This window comes from Sabethes cyaneus, chromosome 2, assembly GCF_943734655.1.
Source record: "Sabethes cyaneus chromosome 2, idSabCyanKW18_F2, whole genome shotgun sequence".
NCBI lineage: Eukaryota > Metazoa > Arthropoda > Insecta > Diptera > Culicidae > Sabethes > Sabethes cyaneus.
This window is the reverse complement of record NC_071354.1, coordinates 230013491-230037910: the sequence shown is the minus strand read 5'-3', so window position 1 is coordinate 230037910 and position 24420 is coordinate 230013491. Positions and strand designations below refer to the sequence as shown.

General features: G+C 42.4%; 2 protein-coding genes across 2 annotated transcripts; one reads left to right on the top strand and one right to left on the bottom strand.

Annotated features, from left to right (window-relative positions):
• The first annotated feature begins 9533 nt into the window (after positions 1 to 9533).
• Positions 9534 to 11876, top strand: LOC128733664 (protein MTO1 homolog, mitochondrial). The gene is made up of 5 exons (XM_053827404.1): positions 9534 to 9630; positions 9731 to 11387; positions 11452 to 11555; positions 11612 to 11672; positions 11726 to 11876. The coding sequence occupies exons 1-5, from the start codon at positions 9560 to 9562 to the stop codon at positions 11819 to 11821; spliced, it is 1989 nt and encodes a 662-aa protein (XP_053683379.1). The 5' UTR covers positions 9534 to 9559; the 3' UTR covers positions 11822 to 11876.
• LOC128733665 (synaptic vesicle 2-related protein) lies at positions 11855 to 23166 on the bottom strand. The gene is made up of 8 exons (XM_053827405.1): positions 23060 to 23166; positions 20941 to 21480; positions 20755 to 20879; positions 13253 to 13316; positions 13064 to 13189; positions 12925 to 12996; positions 12455 to 12858; positions 11855 to 12397 (listed from the first exon to the last, which is right to left on the bottom strand). The coding sequence occupies exons 2-8, from the start codon at positions 21391 to 21393 to the stop codon at positions 12103 to 12105; spliced, it is 1539 nt and encodes a 512-aa protein (XP_053683380.1). The 5' UTR covers positions 21394 to 21480; positions 23060 to 23166; the 3' UTR covers positions 11855 to 12102.
• Positions 23167 to 24420: the final 1254 nt, after the last annotated feature.

The following is a 24420-nucleotide window of genomic DNA, read 5'->3' as shown; positions in this document are numbered from 1 at the left end:
GCAAAAGATTAGGGAAAGAGGAATCTTCAGAGCAGCGAAAAAAAGAAAAAATGAGAGAGTAAAAGATGGTAAACGAGATAAGAAAGGGAATACGGAAATGAAAAGAGAATAGGAGTGAAACAAAAACGGAAAAGTAGAATATCTAAAGATAAAAACAGAAACCGATAGCGCAAACAAGGAATTCGGAAAATACGAGATATAAAAGGGGACAAAAAATGTGAAAAAGAAGAGAAGGACAGGAAAAACGGGTTAAATAATATGGCAAAAAGAAAAAGAAATAGACAAAAAAAGGGAAATGAAAACGAAAACCGAAAAGAATAAAGGGAGCCAATAATAAAATAAAAGCGATAGAAAAGAAGGAAAGACGAGGCATCAAAAAGAGGAAAAACGAAATAGACGAAGACGAAAAATGAGAAAGGAAGATAAAGGAGATAAAGGAGTTAGAAAAGATAAAAACTAGAAACAAAAAAAAAGGAAAGAAAAAGAGAACATAAAATCGGAATACGGGAAAGTTGAAAATGTGAGGAAAAACAGGACTGAAAATAAGAAAAAAATGGGACAGCAAACGAAGAAATACGGAATAATGAAACAGGAAGCATGGAATAAAAAAATGTAAACAAACGAATCAGAAAGGAAGAAAGGCCAAGGAAACCAAGAAAACGTTATGAAAAAGGAGAAAACACAGAACAGAAAAGAGGTGTTGTTGTTGTGTTTTTGTTGCTTTTTATACGACCTTTTACCATTTTTGTCACCCTTTTTTGTAGCTGTTTTGGCGTCTTCAGCGTATTTCCAGGTTATTTCCGTCGTTTTTGACTTTGTTAAACGTCTTTTTGTCGTGTTTTGTTGTTTTCTTTGTCATTTTTTCGTCGACTTTTGGACGTCTTTTTGTCGTCTATTACTCGTATTCGTTGTCTTTTTGTCGTCTCTCTGTCGTACTGGTCAGGGCTTGAAACGGGATCGCAAGTTGAATGTGAGGGCCGTGAATGCGAATTTTCCGCATTCAAACTCCGCTTTTTGAACGTTCATTTGACTGTTTTTCGAATCCAGTCAATCTGCCGCTTGCGCGGCTGCCGTCTTACAATTCATGCGGTATCTCAGCAAAAGCAAACAGTCAATCTCCCGTTTTGCTTTGCGCTTTGAGAATATAAACTGCAAACTGACTGCCCAGTAAACCATTTGGTTTGTATATCTCGATTGCAACTGAGAAATACGACATCATATCTGAAAGAAAAAGTTATATTTCACGTCAGATAACAGCATATATGTACCAAAGTGGAGGCAATATACGTGCGAAAATTTTGACGATTATTTTTAATTCTATCTTGCATTTTATACAGTGGTTTTTATAACACACAACTTAATACTCCTGAATATATGATTGAGATATAACTAAATATTTCAATCATCTATACAGCTTTATAATTCACAGTCATGAGTTGTATATGAGGATACGCCCGACTGCAAAACAACTTATAGTTCACTTTGTTTTGACACACTCTAATCATTATACAATTACAATATAAAATTGACTTGAAAACGATTTATTGTGAACTTTCTATTACGATCTTGTGTTATCTGGGTGGAAGCATACGTATTTTTTCGTTTCTCTTTTTGTCTCCAAATCGGCTACTCACAGTAATAGTTTGTCACCCGGACGTCGGTCCGACGCAAGCAAAATATTCGTTTGTATTGGACGGAGTCCGACCGACTTCTTCCATGCACATGTAGTGGTAGTTTTTTTGTAGTATTGAATCATACGATTGTGCGGTTGCTTTTCGTTAGCGTGGTGATTGCCAGTCATTTGACTGTTTTGCAGTCATTCGCTGCTCCAAACGGTAAAGGCAACAGGCAAGGTATTTTATGGTTTCCTTGAAATTATTTTGGCGTCTTTTTATTGTATTTTTGCCAGATTTGCAACGTTTCTTTACTACTTTTCAGCGATTTGTTGTCATATTTAATCATCGTATTGGCTTTTTTGACGTTTTTTCGTTAAGTTTTCATCGTATTTTTGACGTCTTTCATCTTTTTCAATTGGGCTTTTCACTTATTTATCATTACCCTTTCGTTATGTTTCCGTCGTCTTTTAGCTGTCTTTTTGTCGTTCTTTTATCGGCTTTCTGTCATCTCATTCTTGTCTTCTTCGTATTCATCGTCTTATTATCATTTCTTTGTTGAATTTTTGTTCTGTTTTCGTCGTATTTCGGTCATTTGTTAGTCTTTTCTAGCGTCTGTTTTTATTTTTTGTTGTTTTTTTTTCGTTTTTTTGGGTTTTGCCATTATCGTCTTCTTATTGGTTTTGCATTAATGTCGTTTCGTCGACATTTTGTCGTCTATTCTTCACTTTTGTGTCATCTTTTCATTTTCTTTTGTCATCGTTTTGCCATTTTTTTTATTATCCTATCTTTACTTTTTTGCCATTTCTCCGCCATCTTGTTTGTTATCAGTTGTCTTCTCACTACATCTGCCTTGTTCTTCCGTCGTATATTCGACTTCTTTCCGTCGTTTGTTTAGCATGTTTTGTCACTTCTTGACGCTTTTTAAACAACTTTTTGTCTTTTTTTTATGTTCTTGGTAGGTACTCTATTTTTTATCTTCTTTTCGTTGTCATTATGCCGTCTTTCACCGCCTTTAAGCCGTCTTTTTGTTGTCTATTTGCTGTCTTTGCAAGCCTGCCCAGTTAGCGTCAAGGTGAGATACTGGTCTAACAAGCCAGTCGTCGTATGTTTGTATCTCGACTGGGCGGCGCTGCTAGATAGCGTCAGTAGGATCGTTGCACTAGCCCCGTAATTGTGCTGTACTTTGCGATCTTTTCGTTGTTTTTTGGTCGTCATACTGCTGTCTTATCGACGCCTTTCTGCCATTTGTCAGGTTTCTAGTTCAGTTCGTCGTCTTTTTTATTTTTGTATTTTTGTTATCCTTTCATGGTCTTGTTGTCATCTTTAAATCACATTTTCATCGACTGTTTGTCGTTGTCTTTCCTCCTTTTTTATTAATCTTTTCATTGTATTTTGTCGCTGTTTCGTCATTTTTCGTCTGTTTCTTTTTTTTTATTTTTTCGTCGTTCTGTTTGTTGTAAGTTGTAAATACAGCAAAAAATGTTGTCTATTTACTACCTTTTTTCGTCTTTCCGCAGTGAATTCGTCATCTTTTCATCCCCCTGTCGACGCTTTTTAATATCTTTTTATCGTTTTTTTAATTATATTTTTTTGTCCCTGGTTCAGCGTCGTCTTTTCATCGTATTTTCATGATGATTCCGTCGTATTATCATCGTCTTTTGCCATATTATCGTTAACTTTTCATCTTATTTGCACTTCATCACTTTTTCGACACTTTTTCTTCGCACCTTCGCTGTCTTTACGCCAGCGGCTTCGGCGTCTTTTCTTGGTATTTCAGTCATTTTTTAATTGCCTTTTTGTTGTGTTTTCTAAAGGCTTACATATTTAACGGCTTTTAATTATCGCTTGAGAAAAGCAAAGCCAATTAATGCAGATCGGACAAAGCTGCCAACCACTAGGTTATAAAGGTTATAAAGTCAACCTTATTCACTTGACAATAGTGAAGTGCTATCGCACTACAGGAATCTTATTAAAAACTGTAAAAATAAGAACGGAAATATTTCGTAGCTCATATCGTAGCATTGTTTTGTAACAATCTGGTTAATGTTAAGTAACAATTTTAGCGTGTAACGTGTTATCAGCAACTTTGACTCGAGCAGCACGTATCAGCTGGAGATAGTGTTGATGTGAGCAAAATCGAAAATACACGCAATTTTCATTGACTGTTCCGATCCGTTAAGTGGACTTTAACGACTAAAAATTTGGAAAAAAATATTTTTTTTATTTTGATTCTGCAGTCTTTTCCAGTTATTTTGATACTAATTTTGTAATGATCCGACCATGCGAAGTGACCGAAAAACGATCATACACATAAGCATTCCAGTGCGGCGTGGAACAACCTCGGCGGAATAAAACGCTGCTCCTGAAAACCCACGATTTTTAAACTTTATGTACCTTTTTCTCAGAAACTACACAACGTATTGCAAGGGGCCATCCATATACCACGTGGACAGCTTAGAGGGGGGTGGGGGGTCCGAAAATGTCCACGCTTGTCCACGGAAGGGGGAGAGGGGGTATGGAAAATGTCCACGTGGACAAGTTTTTTTCCTACAAAAAATAGAAATTAGAAACAGCAATGCTGAATTGATTCTACATATGTATTAGCATTAACCATTGATCAGTGATTGTTTTTGAGCTCAAATAAAGATTTATCTTCTGAGGCATATGTTGACCTAAACACATGAACCGATCATTACGAGGGCACATATCTGGTTTAAATCTTATCGGAAAGATTAAGCCTGCGTTAGTACACAAAGCTGTTGATTGTCGAACCTGACATTTGATGTAATGCAGTACTAAAGATATTTTTATCGTTTTATAATCCTTGCCCTCTTTTGAAAATGATAAAGGTAACAAAAGAATCCACGAATATTCACCAGTCACGTGACTTATTTATCATTTAGGTCGCGCTTGCACCAAATGTGGATTGTAGTTTGTCTCAAAATCAAATGCAAGGGCATCCATGGGCAACGTATTTCCAAAAGGATTCGCCTGCAGAAAATTTTATAAATCACATCGCATCGGAAAGGTCTTGTGTTGTATTGAAGTAGACGGCCAAACTGAGGTGCTTAGGTTAGACAAAGATACTTTGGACAGAGATGAATCGTCAAGCGAAAGTCAAGGTGAAACGGACTTTATTGCAGTCGATAATAATTTGCAGTAGACAAGATCACAAGAATTAAGGTTCGAACACCTTGCATATGGTTAATAATACGCTGCGGAAAATTGACGGAAAATCCATGGAAAAACTCAAATTTCCCCAACGACTGAAAATCCGTATGCATTGGGTCGGGACCTTTAGACTGGAGCTTCCATTCACGTAAGCTTTTTCTATAAATACTGCATAAATCAAGTTGAAAATAAAATTTAGCAGAATGCATTTCAGTTTTGTTAAATTTGACATAAGCAAAAAAATGTCCACGTGGACAAACAGGAGAGGGGGGTGGGGGTTAAGCCAATGTCCACGCTTGTCCACGGAGGGGGACGGGGGGGGTTGAAAATTGGTATTTTTCTGTCCACGTGGTATCTGGATGGCCCCCAACGAACTTTTTTTGTTTTGTTGGTAGTAGGTAGCTTGACAAAGCTATGTGTATAATCGTTTTTCGGCCACTTCGCCTGGCAGGATCATTACAAAATTAGTATCGAAATAAACGGAAAAACTGCAGAATCAAAATCTGAAATAAAAATATATTGAATTTTTCAAAACTTTTGGTCGTTTATGTCCCCTTAACGGCGACTGACTGTTACCAATGCGCCTTTCTCCCAAACCAAAGCCTCTCGCGTACGTATAGAACAACTATAGTCACCTAGTTGCATCGTTTCGTTCTTTTTTGACAGTTGCTTCGTGCTGCGTTCGTAACAAAACAGTATCTTTCTATTTTTGTATCGTACTTCGTACTAGCATTGGGCGATACTGCGAGAAGCATCGATATTCGAATATCGATACAAATTTTTTAAAAGTATCGATCCGGCTGAAATATCGGGCAGCAAGTATCGATACCAGTAGTATCGATATCGGTATCGATACACTGACAGGGTGTACGCAACCACAACGAAAACCATACTTTTGTTTATTATTTAGCTTAATTTTCATCCGTTTTTTCAGCAAATCCGTTTTCTTAAGTCGGTAAACCGACTTTTTGCCAGATTGACCGGTCACCAGCTTTGCAAGTGAAAAACCGGCCGGGCCGGCCAGAAATCGAGCACTCAGCAACCTTACAGACAAAAATGCTAGAAATGGAACCTATGAATAAAAGCGAGGTGACCATATCGGTCGAACTAAAAAATCAGAACATTTTCTGCCCAAACATGCGGATGAAGATTTAGATTCGACAAACCAATTAATTTAACCCCCTTCCACCTCTGTTTACGCTACAAAAGGTACAAGCCATACAAAACTGAACAATAATGATGACCGTGAGACCTCTACAATCATACAGATAACTAAATTAAACACTTTGCTCTACAAGTGGTAACACCAACAAGTAACAATGCTCCTAATGGCCCTTAACACCTAATACAGTAAACATCGAAACATTGAAATAACTGTAGAGCGTAACACTTGCTGAGACAGATGAAAGTCAAACACTGCTGAAATTTGGTTGAATGCATGTTGCAGACCAGTGATGGCGCTATCAGCAAGAGAGACAAGAAAAAAAATGCTACGTTGTAGCGACCCGGGGTGGATTGTGCTATATCAAGAACTCCCAAGTCAGTTTCATCCTGGTGCCAATGGTGCATTCGTACAACATGCCAGCCGTGTACACATTGGCGTAGCTAGGTAATTTCCCTGGAGGGGGCCCAGGGGGTGCCTTCCGAAAAAAATTTCATTATGATCCAGTTACGCCGGCTGTCAGCGATAGCACAGGGTTTTGTAGGGAAATACCAGACGGGCTTCATGAGAGCCCGCGCAATTACGGACCAGATGTTTATCATCCGACAGATCTTGCAGAAATATCGGGAGTACAACGTGCCCATGCACCACATCTTTATTAATTTCAAAGCATATACGATGCACTCGATCGAGGCTAGCTATGACAGATAATGCAAGAGCACGGTTTTCCGGATAAACTGGGGCAAATGATCAGAGCTACATTGTATCGAGAGATGTATTTCGTGTGTAACTCGGGAACACTTTCGAATCCTTTTTACATACTATTCAACTTCGCTCTTGAGGGGGTGGTCCGACGAAAGCGAAGTCTAGGAGGATTGGGTTAAACGTAAGTGCGTCGAAGCCCAAATACATGAAAGAAAGAGGCTCGATAAATCAAACACGTGCCTCACACGGACGGTAACTGTTCACAGCGTCGCTTGCCGGAAGCGGGAGGCACACCGGACAATATTTGGCGGAGAACAAACTGAAAGCGGAGAGTGGCAGAGACGAATGAATCACGAGCTACAGAAACTGTTTGGAGAGATTCTCATTGTCATCTGGCGAAAGTCAGTAGGCTATCGTGGGCCGGACATTTCGTAAAGATACCGGACGGCAGTGTGACGGAAACAGCTCTTTTCAACAGCTACATCAGCACCAGGAACAGGGAGGCTTAAAGTGCGAAGATGGCACGACCAAGTCGAAAGTGATTTGAGACTTCTGAGACTGGAAAATTGGCGACGAGTGGCCCAAGATCGAGTTGAATGGAGACGACTGTTTATAACAGCATGAGCCGGGGTGGCTATCAGGTTACTGACGGCTACTAACGATGACAACAACTACGCGTTTGCGATACCTAGCAAAAAAGGAAAACATCAACGCGGTGGGAATATATACACTGAATGTTTTTCCGGTTTTTCAATTACAATGGGGAAAATTTCTGGAAGGGGCCTGCAAAATTCTGGAAGGGGCCTGCAAGGCACCCCCTCTAGCTACGCCAATGCGTGTACGATGGGAATCTTTCAAAGTAGTGCCTGCAGCTCGTGGTTTATATGCCTGGACCGCTCTCTGCTTCCAGTTACCAACACCTTGCGTTCAAATACGTTCAAATGCACTTATATTTTGCGTACGGTTTATGCTCCTTGATCGAAATCACTTACGAAGGCAAAAGTAGACCTGACATAGTTAGAATGTGTCGTTGAATCTGCTTACTCGTATTATTGACGGCGGTTGCCAGAGATCCCTAATTTATAAATTCATCAACCTTCCAGTTCATCTCCGTCAAAAGTCATTCCATGCAGGGTTTCTTCACTTAACAACGCGGTTGCGGCCTCATTGACGGCCTAGCGTATCCAACCACATAAATTTTCGAGTGGCAAGACAGCTAGCTCCATTGAGGAAAGCAAAGCTTCACTCAGCAAGTACGCGTAGTTCTCAGCAACTTGCGAGTTGTCTAAATGATCGCATTTGAAGATTATTTTAAAATCGGAGCTGGAATTGCACTTGAAATTTTACTAAAAATTGAACTTGAAATAGAAAATGAAATTTAACTTAGAATTAAGCATGGCATTATGCTAAAAATTGAACTTTAAATTGATATTGATGATCAAATGATATTGGACAGTTTGAATCAATTTCAACTTAAATATTTACTTTAAATTGAGCTGGAAGTAAGACTTTAAATTGTCCTTAAAATTAAACTAAAAGTGGAACTTGAATTTGGACTTCAAATTACACTTAAAATTGGACGCGAAGTTAAACTTAAGTTTGGACTAATTCAGACTAGAATATATAAATAGGACTTGAAATTACACATGAAATAGGACTTAATGAGACATGAAATTGAATTTGAAATTTTACTTGAAACTAACCTGAATTGGATGTAAAATTATACTAGAAATTTTACTTACAACTTCGCCAGAAATTGGAGTTAAATCGGACTTAAAAAGGAACTTCGAATTGGACTTGAAATAGGATTTGAAATTTAATTTAATTTTTACATCGCCCAAGAAATCCGACTTGAAATTGGATTTCAAATTGAAATTAAAGTTTTATTTAAAATTTGATTTAAGACTGGAACTAGGAATGCATCTATTTTTGCAGCGTTAGTATATTTATCGATAAAAATAGCCGCCGTACTTTTAATTAGGTACACCTCATATTTTAATTTCTACGAGTTCGAGGTGGTAAACTAGTTTATATACTTCGGGTCGTTGATGACGTCGGATAACAACTGCAGCAGAGAAACACACCTCACGACTTCCGGCAAGAATAGTCGTGCTTACTACGGATTCTACAAGACCATAAAATTTGACCAACTTCAACCCTGTATCAAATGTACCATGTACAAAGCGCAAATAAGACCGATAGTCTACGGGCACGAAATGTGGACAATGCTCGACGGAGACTTGAAAGCGCTGCAACGGCCATGGCAACGTTTGGACGTTGTGTGCTTAGGATCATCTTTGGTGGTGTATGTGAGTACGGTGTATGGAGAAAAAACATAAACCACAAGCTGGCGCAGCTTTTCGGCGAACCCAGTATTCAGAAAGTTGCTGAGGCTGGAAGGGTACAATGGGCGAGACATGCCGGAAAACAATCCCGTAAAAATGATGTTTGCCTCGAAATCGATTGGTTCCAGGCGCAGAGGTACGCAGCGTGCTCGACGGTTAGACCAAATGGACTCCATTTAATGGAGCAAGTCCTGGAAAGTGTGGGACATTAGAGAAATTGGAGACGGGCAGCAATGGACCGAGTTTGTTGGCGGAACATTGTTATGCAGGTGAAATCCTAATGGACATCGCATTAGGATAAGCAAGGTTATTAATTAGGATAAGTATTTTAGTTTCTCTAGCTTTTACTATATAAAGGTATCGATACAAATATCGGCGTTTTAGCATCGATACTGGCCGGTATCGGGACGCTCAGTATCGATCAAAAATATCGATGTATCGGCCCAAAAGTATCGATTTTTTCGATACAGATACAGTATCGCCCAATGCTACTTCGTACATGGTTGAGTTTTCCAGAACCGAATCTCAGTATTTGCGGTACAAGTAGTTAACAATTTAACATGCTTGTAAATAGGTATAAGTTATTCAAACTAAACAGGTGCCTTTTCCTGAATCGAGGATGCAGCGTGCGGTAAGTACGATTTTCTCATAACCGTAAAGCAAATGCCAATCAAAATAACACCTGTAAGATCTGTACCGAATTAAGAACTCAACTAAGTACTTGTTTTTAGACAACTGACATGCACTCACCAATCGACGAGGGAAACACCGTACGACGTGGTCGTCGTCGGCGGTGGTCACGCCGGGACGGAAGCATGCACGGCTGCGGCGCGAATGGGCGCCCGAACGCTGCTGGTAACGCACAAGCAGGCTACGATCGGTGAAATGTCCTGCAATCCGTCGTTCGGTGGCATTGGTAAAGGGCATCTGATTCGTGAGGTCGATGCACTGGATGGGGTTTGCGGCCGTTGCTGTGACGAAAGCGGAGTTCAGTACAAGGTGCTGAATAAACGGCGCGGTCCAGCCGTGTGGGGACCGCGTGCTCAGATCGATCGGAAGTTGTACAAGCGGCAGGTGCAGCAAGAGCTAGCTGCTACGGGGAATTTGGAAATTGTTGAAGCTTCCGTTGAGGATATCGTACTTGAATCGAAGAACCGTATCAAAGGTATTAGTTTGAAAAATGGTGCGGTGATATTAACTAAGTCGTTGGTTATTACGACCGGGACTTTTCTGCGAGGGCAGATTAATATTGGGTTGAAAACGATACCCGCTGGTAGGATGGGTGATGAACCGGCCATTGGGTTGGCTAAGAGCTTAGATGAACTAGGCTTTCGGCTTTCTAGGTTAAAAACTGGAACACCACCTAGAATTAAATCTAGTTCGATAAATTTTGGCATTCTTAATCGGAATTCAGGAGATAATCCCCCAGTACCGTTTTCGTTCATGAACGATCGAGTGTGGTTAAAACCAGAGGATCAGTTAGATTGCTATCTAACTGATACAAACATGGAAGTCAATGAAATTGTTAAGAGAAACCTGCACTGTAATCGACACGTGACGGAGGAACTAACCGGTCCTCGTTACTGTCCATCGATTGAATCGAAGGTGTTACGGTTTGGTGCCAAAACTCATCAGATCTGGTTGGAACCGGAAGGCTTTGACAGTGATTTAATTTACCCTAATGGACTTTCCTGCACTCTACCAGAAGAGGAACAGGTGAAGCTGGTCCGAAGCTTGCGTGGCTTAGAACAGGCCGAAGTTGTACGGCCCGGCTACGGGGTGGAATATGATTTTGTTGATCCGCGCGAGCTTTTTCCGACGCTGGAGACCAAACGGGTGGATGGGTTGTTTTTTGCCGGGCAAATCAATGGGACTACCGGTTACGAAGAGGCTGCCGCTCAGGGTGTGCTGGCTGGGGCGAACGCAGCGGCGAAGGTTCAGGGCAAAAATCGGTTGACAATCAGTCGAACGGAGGGCTATCTTGGAGTGTTGGTGGATGATTTAACAACGCTGGGAACGAACGAACCGTACCGAATGTTTACCAGCAGAGCAGAGTTTCGGCTCAGTTTACGGCCGGACAATGCCGACTTGCGGTTAACAGAGATGGGATATCGGCTGGGATTGGTTGGAGAAGATCGGTACCGAAAGATGGTGGATATTAGAGATAAGTTAGTTAAGGCGACTGAGTTACTTAGTGACATTAAGAAGGGAAGCAACATCTGGCGGGAGAAGCTGAGCCTTCCTTTGAGTAAAGCTAGTATTTCTAAAAGTGCGTTTGAAATGCTTGCGATCGGCGCAGAGGATATAGCGACGGAGAGCCTCTGTAATTTGGAACCGGAGGTACTTGGCTGGATAAAAGATGATCCTATACTTTGTCAAAGATTGAGGGTTTGTTGATTCAAATTGAAAGGAATCCACCGAAAGTTAATTCTGTATCGTCTTTGCATCACAGATCGAAGCTTTGTACAGTTTGTCTATCCAGGAGCAAGCCAAAGAAGTGGAGGAAGTTCAAAGGCATGAGCGGCTCCTTATTCCTGGCTCAATTGACTATCTCTCGTAAGTTGCAGCATATTTCAAGCGATAAAAAGCCACCAACATTGTTTATTTTGCAGGAAAACTCTTAATCTGTCCTTTGAAGAACAGGAAAAGCTTGCTAATATTCAACCTCAAACGGTAAGTAAAAAATTAGTGATTTGAAAGAAAAGACTAAGAATTTTTCCCAATAGATTGCAGCCGCCAGTCGAATCCAAGGAATTACTCCATCAACCATCGTTCGTCTTGTGCGATATGTAAAACAGCAAGAAATGGCCGCAAGCTGTTAGTAAGTATAGCCAAAACCATTTCTACACAAAGAAAATATACTTTACTCGAGCTAATAAATAGTCAATGTTGAATAAATAATTACTTTTATATATGTACACACTTTCTAAAAAAAAATGTAAATCATTTTGTTCGGTCAACAAAAGCAAAAAACGTGCTTATCTTCTAAGAATAAGTAACAACCGCGGTTGTGCGTCTTTCCACCGGAAGAGGTATCTTAGTGTCAGTGAGTGTAGTTGTTTTGGAATGGATTGCAGCGAGCAAGTAATGCTAATGCTATCATCTATTGGCCCATATCGGTTCCCCGCGTTTCATAGGGCAGCATAATACAAGCGACACTGGCGCACACGGCGAAGAATCCGTACACCGTAACCGCACTCCAGATGGACGACTGCAGCAGTACTTGAGCCACATAAGGGGTTGCCATAGCCCCTAGCCGGGCTAGAGCGGAGCATCCTCCAACTCCGACGGATCGCAACGCCGTTGGGTACACCTCCGGTGTGTAGACATAGGCCGCCTGAAACAATCCGGCGATGATTCCGCGTGCCATGAACAAAATGATGGTTAGAAAGACACGTCTAAAATCGAAAATAATTGTAGGGATTCATTTTTATGTAGAAGACTATTCAACTTACACATCGGTAACGGTAATCATCAGAACGCACCCGGCGTACAGCAGAAACTGCAGTGCCATCGTTTTCTTCCGACCGAACTTCTCGATCACATAGATCGTAGCGAAGATGCCGGGAAATTCCGCCAGCGTCGTCCACAGCAGATCCATGTAGTCCGTCGTCGCCAACGGGTGGCAATCCGTTTCCGTGTCCGGAAGCACCGTTTTATTTTTCCCTCCGAACAGCTCGGTTGACATCAGCACCAGCCCGTAGTAGCAGAAGGCGCACGACATCCAAATAAACCACAACAGCAGTGTGGTTCTTCTCAGCGAGCTACCAAGCAGCGCTTTAACGCTGCCCCGTGATCCACTGGGACCTTCCACGACCAGGCGACCCAGCAGCATCGGTCGTTTGTTATCTTTGGCAATCTACGAAAATGTTATTATGAAGTGAAACGAATTCTAGGAATGTAGAAGACAATCAAAAAAACTTACTTGCTCAAGGGTGGCCAATGCCTTATCGTTTTGCCCACTGGCAACGTGGTAACGGGCAGATTCGGGAAGCCACTGTAATTTCAAATACCAAATATTCGTTATTTGTGTAAAAGATTCAAATGATAAAGTTTCAACCTACCGGTGTGACGACGGCGAAGGCAAACAGCGGAGCGGCGGATAACCCGAGAAGCCACCGCCATCCTAGGTTCGGACCTACTGCCAGCGCTAGGGCTACCTCGAAGCACGCCCCCAATGCCCAGAAGCACTGGAAAATTGCCCAAATTTAGAATGCGGGAGAATTTACCGCGTATGATAATTGAATACTTACATCTAGGAGAACCACACATTTTGCGCGCTGCTTCGTTGGTAAAAACTCGGCATACAATGTCACGCTGAAAGAGTTAATTTTTTGATTACCTATTTAAAATAAATAATTATAGATTTTCTCAAATGCTTTTCTCTAATAATTGGGTCTTTAGCAGTGGCTATCAAACGAATCAATTTTGGAAACTGAGCAACTCGCATTTTTCTTCGAGTAAGCTGTGAATACGCTACGATCAAAGTGTCAATTTTTTCACTGCAGTTTTAATGCAAGTTTTTAAACTTTATTTCACTTTTGCAAGTGATTATTAGAAGAAAATTGTAAATTGGTGGACTTCCTAGAGGTCGCGCTCATAGATAGAATAACATTTACGGCTAGATAGAAAGTGATAATAAAGCACGATAAAAGTAATCGGAGCCCAACATCTCATGGTTGAGAAGGTGGTTTGGCCGAAAATCCCTACTTAAGCAACTTCTCAGGTAGGTGGAAATACTCTTTTAGTTGGGTAAAGAACTCACAATTAAAAATGCCAATTTTGTACCAAGTTGGTAAAAGAAATCACATTTTCACAAAAGCTGATAAAAACTTCATAGATGTAAAAACATTGGTCAACGTTGGTTGTTTTAGATTTCCAAAAGCTAAACCTGAAAAGCGTATTTTTAGTCTATTACAAAGATTAACTCTTTTAGGTATATGAAAACTAATTCACTCGAAAAATAAATAATATCATCTACACGAAAAAGCTTGAATTGCTTAACCTATTTTACTTCCTATTTCAATTTGGTTTACACTATACAATTCATGCATGTTGCATGATGGTATCGGTTTTCGTTTCCCAAATGAGGGTTCGCGGGACCCTCAAGGCGTTGCAAAAATTTAGCACGCAGCAAATAGTGTTCGGAATTCCGCCGGTGGGTTCGCGAACTAAAATACGTGTTGGGAACCACTGCTGTTGGGTATTTTTTAAAATTATCGTACATGTGTGCTCCGAAGTGTCTTACAATTTTATGAAATTGTCCATACGAACATAGTTAATGGACGTATTCGTTAAAACCATGTTTAAAAGTTCTAGGTCTTTAATTTTCCTACAAAATTGCGATGGAAATTTTATGATTTTCTCGGACATCGCTTATTTTAAAAGTTCATAACTCTTGAACCAAATGTCATAAAACAATTTTTAGTATAAAATTCAAGAATTACTCAAGAATTTACTCAGATAACTAGAAAAAAACTATCAGTTAGAAAAAAATTTCCACAAAATTTTCCACGACGCACAGAGGAGTAACTACGGCAAAAAGCTGACCACAATAAGAAAAACATTTTTTCCGGTCTTCCAATATAATACATATTTTTTTGTATGCTTAAATAGATGCTGTACAAAGTAATCTTATTCAAAACACGCAGAAACATACCTGTAAGTTTTGGCAGCTGTACAAACATTGACAATATTTGAAACATTTTTTTTTAAATCAAGCATCAGGAAACGGATTCCATCAGAAGTAAACAAAAATATTAACAAAGGATATTTATCAAAACATAGGTTCATCATTCATGACTTGTTTTGAATAGTTTTGTCAAACAACTATATTTTTGCAATTTTGTGCTTTTTCAATGGTAAAAAAGTTATCAAATCTTGCAGAATCTGGTCATATATTCTATGGAGAAATGAATATTTGTGGTATTCTGAACAAATCGGTACGTAAAGCTCATCCGGAAACGTCCGGACTGGCATTTGCGATCCTTTTGAAAATTATATGTTTCACATAGTTTTCAAGGAAATATCGACAATCCGCATCTAGTTGCGTACTATCTTTTGTGCAAGATAATTCACCTTGAATACAATGGGCACACTAGCTATACTATATGTCTAGGAATTATGGGGTCTGTTCTCCAGATGTGCCACTATTTGAATCAACATTCCCATTCAACAAAATTAGCTGACAAAAATAGTAGGAAAAATGTTAGTTGAGTAAAGACGGTAAAGTATGTTATAGTATGTGTGGCGCGATTGTTATTTGACAAATTGCATAACAGAGGCTTTATATCACAGAGAAGACATCTGCGTTGATTTAATGTCGAAGAATCAGTCTACTCCACTATCAACAATTTTGTATTAAATTAACCAATATCATTTTTTATATGAATCAGAGCAAACAAGATACTCATTGGTTTGCTCATGCATTTGTAGGTTTTGGAGAAGGCTGCAAAATAGTGACTAGAAGAAAGGCATAATCAGCACTGATCAGTGAATTGAAATGACTAGTAATGGCACCAGTTTGTTACAAAAAGAACTATTTTTACACTTCATATTCGAGCGAAATATTACCTAATACATAAGAAAATAATTTTGGCCAGCTTTTTGCCCTAGTTACTCCTCTGTGCGCCGATCGGTTCAGTAGTTTTCGATTCTATAAGAAACATAGAGACATACAGACAGACAGACAGACAGAAATCTATTTTTATAGATATAGATGTATGGCAATATATGGTAAGAAGAGACTCCAGAGGAAACAACGTATGCCTCCCACGGACAGTGACTATTGACGGCGATGAACTGGAAGCAGTTGATGAGTTCATATATTTGGGATCTCTAGTCATCGTGCTGTTTCAAGCACTCGTCTCCATTCAACTCGGTCTTGGGCCACTCGTCGCCAATTTCCTAGTCGTCTCAGAAGTCGCAAATCGCTTTCGACCTGGTCGAGCCATCGTGCACGTTGGGCCCCCCTGTTCCTGGTGCCGGTGGGGTTGTTGAAGAGGACTATTTTCGTCGCACTGTCGTCCGGCATCCTTACGACGTGTCCGGCCCACCGTAGCCTGCTAACTTTCGCTAGATGCACGATGGGAGTCTCCCCAAGCAGTGCCTGTAGCTCGTGATTCATACGCCTCCGCCACTCTCCGCTTTCAGTTTGTACTTCGCCAAATATCGTCCGCAGCACTTTCCGCTCAAACACGGCAAGGGCGCGTATGTTCTCCGTAAGCAGCGTCACGGCTTCAAGTCCATAAAGAACTACCGGTCTAATAATGGTTTTGTACATTGTTAGCTTCGTGCGGCGGCGTATGCTTCCTGATCGTAGCGTTTTACGAAGGGCAAAGTAGGCCCGATTTCCCGCTTGAATGCGCCGCTGGATCTCCTTACTAGTGTCGTTGTCCGCGGTCACCAGCGATCCCAAATACACGAACTCCTCTACCACTTCTAGTTCGTCGCCGTCAACGGTTACCGTCCGTGGGAGGCGCGCGTTTGTTTCCTTTGAGCCTCTTCCTTTCATGTATTTGGTCTTCGACGCATTTATTTTTAGCCTAATTCTTCTAGACTCCGCTTTCAGTCTGGCGTAGATTGCCTCCGCCGTCGCAAAGTTCCTGGCAATGATATCGAAGTCATCTGCAAAGCCTAGAAGTTGGCTACTCTTGGTAAAAATCCTGCCTCTCGTTTCGATGCCCGCTCGTCGGACCACTCCCTCAAGAGCGATGTTGAACAGCATGCAGGATAGACCGTCACCTTGTCTCAACCCTCGTCGCGTCTCGAAGGGACTCGAGAGTGTCCCAGAGATGCGTACGAAACACATCACTCGATCCAATGTAGCTCTGATCAGTCACGTCAATTTGTCCGGAAAACCGTATTCGTGCATTATCTGCCATAGCTTGTCTCGATCGACTGTATCGTATGCTGCTTTGAAATCAATAAAGATGTGATGCGTGGGCACGTTTTACTCCCGACATTTCTGCAAGATCTGTCGGATAGTAAAAATTTGGTCCATAGTTGCGCGAGCCCCCATGAAACCCGCTGATACTTCCCTACGAAACCTTGTGCTATCGGTGACAGCCGGCGTAACAGGATCTGGATGAGTACCTTGTAGGCGACGTTTACCAGCGTAATACCACGATAGTTGCAGCAGTCTAGCCGATCACCCTTTTTGTGGATGGGACAAACCACTCCTTCCATCCATTCCTCCGGTAGCTTTTCCTCCTCCCAAATCCTCAAAATAACCCAGTGTAGAGCCTTTGCTAGCGTTTCTCCGCTATGTTTATAAAGCTCTGCCGGTAGGCAGTCCTTCCCAGCGGCTTTATTGGTCTTCAGCAGCTGAATTTCTCCTTTGACTTCTTGGAGATCAGGTGCCAGGACGTCACTTTCTTCCATGGGCGCTCCTAGGTTAATTTCCGTTCCTTCTCCTTCGCCTCCTTCTGTGACTTCGCCATTGAGGTGTTCATCAAAGAACTGCTTCCATCTGTCGACCACCTCGCGCTCGTTTGTAATTAGATTCCCTCCCTCGTCCTTATACATGTCAGGTTTCGGTGTGTAGCCCTTCCGAGTTTGGTTCACCTTCTCATAAAACTTGCGCGTCTTTAGTCATCGGAATAGTTGTTCTAATTCTTCACGATCTCTGTCCTCCTCTTGGCGCTTTTTCCTCCTCAGGATCGTGGTCAACTGGTTCCTAGCTCGTCGGTATTTGACCAGGTTCTCTCTAGTGACAATACTAAGATAATTTTTCCAAGCATTTTTTTCTCTTCTACCGCTTGTTGGCATTCCCCATCAAACCAATCATTTTGTGTACTCCGAGGCTCAATACCTAGTGCCGCGGTAGCGGCCTCTCCGATGGCCGAGCGTATTCTGCCCCAACCGTCTTCGAGGTTTGAAGCACCTAACTCCTCGGAAGAAGGCAGTGCCTCATTCAGTACTCGCGCGTAGTTCTCGGCAGCTTGTGGGTTGTCTAACTGCCTGATGTTCAACCGAGGAGGGCGGATTTGACGTGTCCGGTATACGGTGGACAGCTTTGAGCGCACATTTACTGCTACTAGGTAATGGTCAGAATCAATATTCGCACCCCGACGGGAGCGTACGTTCGTGATGTTAGAGAAGAACCGGCCCTCTATGAGAACGTGGTCGATTTGGTTCATTGTACGTTGGTCAGGTGATCTCCAGGTGGCTTTGTGGATATCCTTGCGTGGGAAAAAGGTGCTTCGGATCACCAGGCCTCAGGATGCTGCGAAGTTTATACATCGTTGGCCGTTATCGATTGTGTCGGTGTGCAGGCTATGGGGTCCTACCACCGGTCTATACATTTCTTCCCTACCGACCTGGGCGTTCATATCCCCGATGACGATCTTGATGTCCCGTGACGAGCAGCTGGCGTATGTTGCCTTCAGCCTCGCGTAGAACGCTTCTTTCTCATCGTCGGGTCTACCCTCGTGCGGGCAGTGCACTTTAATGATGCTATAATTGAAGAAACGGTCCTTTATCCTCAATACACACATTCTCTCGTTGATCGCCTTCCAATCTATCACGCGATCCTGCATTCCGCCCAGCACTACAAAGCCCGTTCCCAGTTCGTTGGTAGCGCCACCGCTTTGGTAAAACTGGGCCTTTCCGCCACGGATCTTCCATGCCTTCTCTCCTTTGCGACAGATTTCCTGCAGAGCTACGATGCCGAGTTTGCGGGGTTCCAGCTGTTCAATCAGCACCCGCTCGCAACCTGCGAAATTTAGCGATCTGCAGTTCCAAGTCCCGAGTCTCCATTCGTCGTCCTTATTCCGTCGCCTAGGTCGATGCCGAATATTCCGCTCCGAATATGCTTGAATGTTGTTAGTTTATGTTTAATTTAGGTGTGTAGCCGTACTAGGACAACACTACCGAGTCTCGTGATGGGGCTGCCATCTTATAATGCCGAGACTCACTATACCTCCTTCCCGGTTAGTATACGACCTTAGTTTCCACCGGGGTTGGTTACCCGATCTCCACTAAGGTTGCTCGTATTCCGGCTGGTACCACGAGGAGCTCGGGATCGGAGTTGCTGGATAAGAGGCTAACGACCACTATGGGGTCTATATTCCGCATTATCCAGCCGTTTGCTGGGTTATGTACAAATGTTATTTTAGGGCGGTTTTGATGTAATTTTTCGTTATACGGCAAATCCGATATCAACAGGAGGATATTACATGTTGAAAATGTGTAGCAGCGTTTTACAGCAGTCACATATCTGTTTTGAGAATACGGCGAAAATAATTTACAAAATATATTTCGCTTTTTCGTAATTTAATCTAACCCCGTCAAGCGCCTAGCGAGATAAAAGTGCGATTCACGGACGAGGCAAAAATGTATAGCTAATTATATACAACTTTAGGGGCAGATACTAGAAATGAAAGATCTGCAGAAAACTGTGTGCTCTATAGATGTTGGCCGAAGAAAAACAATGTGTTTCCACTGATGAAACAAAAAACAAACGTTTGGAAACGTTTCGAACTAACGGAGGCTGCAATACACCAGCGCAAAATAGAAAAGGTGCAAATTAAGAATATTCCTTACCGAAACATAGCGCAGATTGAAGATAATATGGTTTTGTTAGCTGGGCTAATTTCATGGATTCTAGCTTCGAACTTTTGCTCCGCTAGTGGATAAAAGTGCAAATCTGCCCTCGATCGCAAGAAAGAACAATTTATTTTGCAAAACATTATTACCGTAGATGATTTATAGTTGAAGTTACTGCACCACTATAAAATATATTATGTTGTTTTCCTTCTGTATATCTCACGAAAATTGATGACAACTTCAAACATCGCACTTATGCCCCGCCCTACTCTATATATGTATGACCGCATTTCATTTGTCTTTGCCAGTTGCATTTTGCCTCCCAGTTGGACTCGAGGTAAGACGCTGGTCTAATAAGCCAGTCGTCGTATGTTCGAATCTCGGCTGGGAGAGGCTGTTAGAGTCAGTAGGATCGTAGCACTGACCCCGCACTGTCCTGTATTCTAACAGCTGGTTGCGAAGTCTGTCGTATAAAAACAGAAGGTCAGATTTCGATAACGGAATTAGCAGCCAGGCTTTGCTTTGACCGCATTTCAAGGTCAAGACTGAAAACATGAGATTAGTCTAAAGAAAGGTTGGCCAAAGGGACGATTTTTGAGATTCTATAACATTATTAGCTCGAATACCACTAGCCCGAAATACACTATTCCGAATATAACACTAGCCCGAATATAATGCGTGCCCGAAGGTATCGGGTAACAGCATTTTAAGCGCGAGCAGCATGTTCCCTTGCAATAGACAATACACAAAAATGAGCTAATTGTTTAGAAACCGTTTAGAGTCTGGTGTACGGTCCCATCTTGTGCAGACTTCGAGTAGAGGTCAATTTTGCCCTACTAACCCCAAAAACTTTTCTGCTGCCTGTGAAATGAACTCAAATAGCTTCCAAATATTGTCAAAACATCTGAAGAATCAAATTCCATAGAATAATTGTTCCTTGTGAGGAAATAACTGAAGATTTCCACCATGACTGGATATACCGATCAAACAAGATCGGATAAGCAGCTGTTCTCCAAGGCCCCGAAGGAGCTGAAGTATATGCTGAGATCCGTCTTTTCTTTTATGATTGTTGAATTCATTCATTCATTCGTTATTGAATTATCAGTCGAAAAATTGGGAAACAGGCTAGGTATATAACGAACAAGCTACTATTCAAGAAAAATGTTTGTTGGGGTACGCCCAACTATTAGACGAAATGTTTACTTACGATTGAGGGACACAGCCGATGGCGAATCCTACCAGACCTCGCAGCAGCAACAACCACCCGAAGCTAGGAGCAACGGAACTCAGTAGGCCATATAAGAACAGCAACACACCACACAAGGTAAGTGCCTGAAACGGGGGCCTTGTTAAGAAAATTACCCACCGAGAACAGCATAGAAATTAAACTCACCGGTTTTCTCCCGTACCGATCGCTCAAGTGTCCCCAGAAGGTCGAACTCAGCATCATCCCGAGGAACACTACCGTAGTAACCAGTGCCTGCTGGTACCGCGTAATGCCCCAGTCGCAGTGCAGTGCCGGCCCCAGGACGCTCAAAATGGTCATCTCCATCGAATCGGCCATCCAGCACAGTCCCACGCAGAGCGAAAGTTTCACCTGGAACCAGCCGAACCCGAGGGCATTTACCGCCTGCGTCACGGTGAACGTATCGTCCGGCACCACACTAACCGAAGCCAGTTCGAATTCCGGCGGGGCGCCATTGTTGATGGGACTGGACGGATCGACGTCACCACCGCCGATCCCCGGTGCAGTCCCTGCTGCCGTCCCGTTCCGTGGACTGGGCACATTAGTGCCGTCCATCTCTTCGTAGCCGCGAGCGGCAACGACTCTGCGGGGCTTTATCATTATAACTATTTGACTCTTTTTTTCTGGCTTTTTTCTCACTAGATTTTACTGAAGCTCTAATTTTTTTGTTTCACTAGCACACAGCTTCTGTTGTTGCGGATGAAACGCAGGAAGGAAAGGAAAATTCAGGTTACCGACTTGTACCACTGTTGAGCTTGTTGTCTGCTTTCCTCATCGTTGCGATTTCTTTGTTGAGCTGTTTTTCCTTTTTTTCTTTTGCTGTTTTCGACTGCGCAGGTCAGCTTTTCTTTTAAACTGCGGCGGAAAGTCTGCTTTTAGCGCGAACTGCTGTTGTGAGCGGTCACACTGATTGCCAAATTTTAAAACTTTTGCGGGTAGGTACTGCTTTGTGAAACAACACAGTTAAGCCATTAACGGCCACTGCACTGCTGCTGGCCTGGCCAATTAGGAGCACTAAGCAAAGCAAACAGACAGAACCGCCCTCGCGCCGTGTACCGCCTCCGTCTGGCTGGACGCTATTTAAAGTTGCGACCGACGATGTTGCTGATGAATGCACTTACTGAAAGGGAATGCGCACAAAACACAAAACAATGCATGCAATTTTTCGAGTTCGAGCTTGATGCGCTGCACCAAAACGGGTGGCGTAAGATAGAAGCAGTGAGGGTTTGATTGTAATGTACAATTTGTGCTAGATTTTTTGAAAATTCTAAGCTTCAAAGTAAGCTCAGAAAGGTTAAAAGCTCAGCAAAGTTAGAAAATTTGAAAGTTTGTCAAATGTACTCTGTATAAAAGGAAACAAAAAAAAACATTTTACATCAAAAGAGCATAAAATTTGATGATTGTTCAATTTTAATTTCTTGTTGCAATACATTTTTGTGAAAATTCAACAGCAAACTCAGTATGCTATGGTAAAAACATATAAATGACAGACGAAACACAATTAGTTCAGCATGATTCAGTAGGCTAGAGCAGTAATTGAAGCAAATATTACTGGTACTACCATCCAGCGGCTAAGTGACGATTAAGTTCGAATTGTTTTGGTTTATGAAAATAATGCGGCTGCCTTTCGTTCATCCGCGTCTCTTCAGGCAGTCCTCCCCCAACATCGTTGCCGTCGTCGTCGCCGTCATTGTCGTCGTCGGTCGGTGTCTTGTACGCGGCTTCAGCCGAGCATGTCTGCCATATAAAATTTGTGATTCGCGATTGTTTTCAAATTGGAAACCTATTTACTTTCCACACCGTGGTGGTATGTAATGCAAATTTTCGTTTCTTCTGTCCCGTGTATTTTTCCACCCAAGGCCAGGAAGAATATGCACCGAATAAGGAAAAGATTTTCGTTGGCGTCGAGATGTCATTCGAGAATTTTAGCACTGATTAGCACACCTCACATCACAGATAGATAGATAGAGCAAATGAAACTGTGAAAAAACCCAACGAAATCGTACGAAACAGTTTACCCACAAAACAGTAATCATGTACAGTTAGAGTAGAAAGTACACGCAAGATGTCTGCCACCCATCGAGAAGATCACCCTCCCACTGACTGGGGGCTTGGTTTGGAGCACCCACGATCTCGCACAAAATGTCACTGCGTGGCACTACTTAGTTTTCCGATCGGTTGCTGCGCAAAAAGTCCTGAATCAACTACAGATTCCTTCCTGTTCGACAGACTAGCACGAAACCGAGCAAAGCGACGGAAACTGTACCTGACAACTACGGTAACTGGTTTGAACGATAGTCAAACTACACATCTCTTTTGAGCCACAAAAACACGGACAAACCGCGTCGACGAGCCGTCGCTGCTAACGGAGCGTTCGGACGGACGGCGCTGAAGCAAAGACTGCTGACTTATAGGCCAGGCGTCAGCTTGTACCTGCTGCGGATCGTTGCGATCACTCGAAGAACGGCGTGGAAAGTGTCAAGACGGTACGATGATTGGCTGTAAAGAAACAGGTAAGACGAAGGAAAGAAAAACATCGCGTCTCGTCGATCACAGGGTGTTTCTGAACTTACGATCGAATGATCGTATGGAATAAACTTATCGAACGTTGCAGCATGAAAATGTGTTATTTTGTTATTAACATCAAAATAAAAACTTCAGTTTGTAAAAACAGTGTGTAGACATCGGTTTTGAAAGAAGAATTTTAAACTAATGATGATACCATGATATCGACTGGAATTTTCTAGAACAGCCCTGTTCAACGTGAAGCAATACCCATATCGGACTAGTTCAGTGGATTCCCTTTCGGACCAGGAATCACCGCTGGGTAGACCACTACTACAAAAGCTATATGATGTAGAAATTGCCCTACCTACTTAAATAAGAGATAGAAAGTGTTGGGGCTTCAAATGGTGAGTTGATAACCTGGAAGAAGCGTCAAACACAGCTCTGGTCCTCAAAAGCTCCCGCCTCACGCCTACACGAGTCATATGATACCAAATGCGACGTAGCCTGGGCAATGTTATCAATCTAACAATAGCGAAGTGAGGAGGTGCGACGCGAATACTGGCGCGGTCACCATAGCATGGCGGTAGAGGAAATGCTTCGTCAAACACGAGCCCCAAGGGGATGCGGCTCAAACAGCGTCTGTTCTCCATGTTAGGGGCGGCTGATTATTATACTCGTCCTCATGCCAGCGGGGACTCTAAACAGTGTTGTACACGATGGTCCTCCGTCGAGACAGGGGGTTAGCGGCAGGCCCAACAAGCCGCCCTGGAAAACAAAAAGTTACCAACAACGAAGACGAAAATAGGGATCGGAACAATCGGCGTCGACCTACGCAACGAAATAAGAACTACGATTGTAAACTCGGGACATGGAATTGCAAATCGTTCGGCTTCCCGGGTTGCGATAGGATAATCTATGATGAACTACTTCCCTGAAACTCCGAAATCGTAGCACAGCAGGAACTTTGCTGGACAGCACAGAAGGTATGGAAAAGCGGGCGTCGTGCGGCTGCTTTCTATAGAGCTGTGGCACCACCAACGAGCTGGGAACCGACTTTATAGTACTGGGAAAGATGTGTCAGCGTGTGATTGGTTGGCAACCAATATATCTAACGGCCGA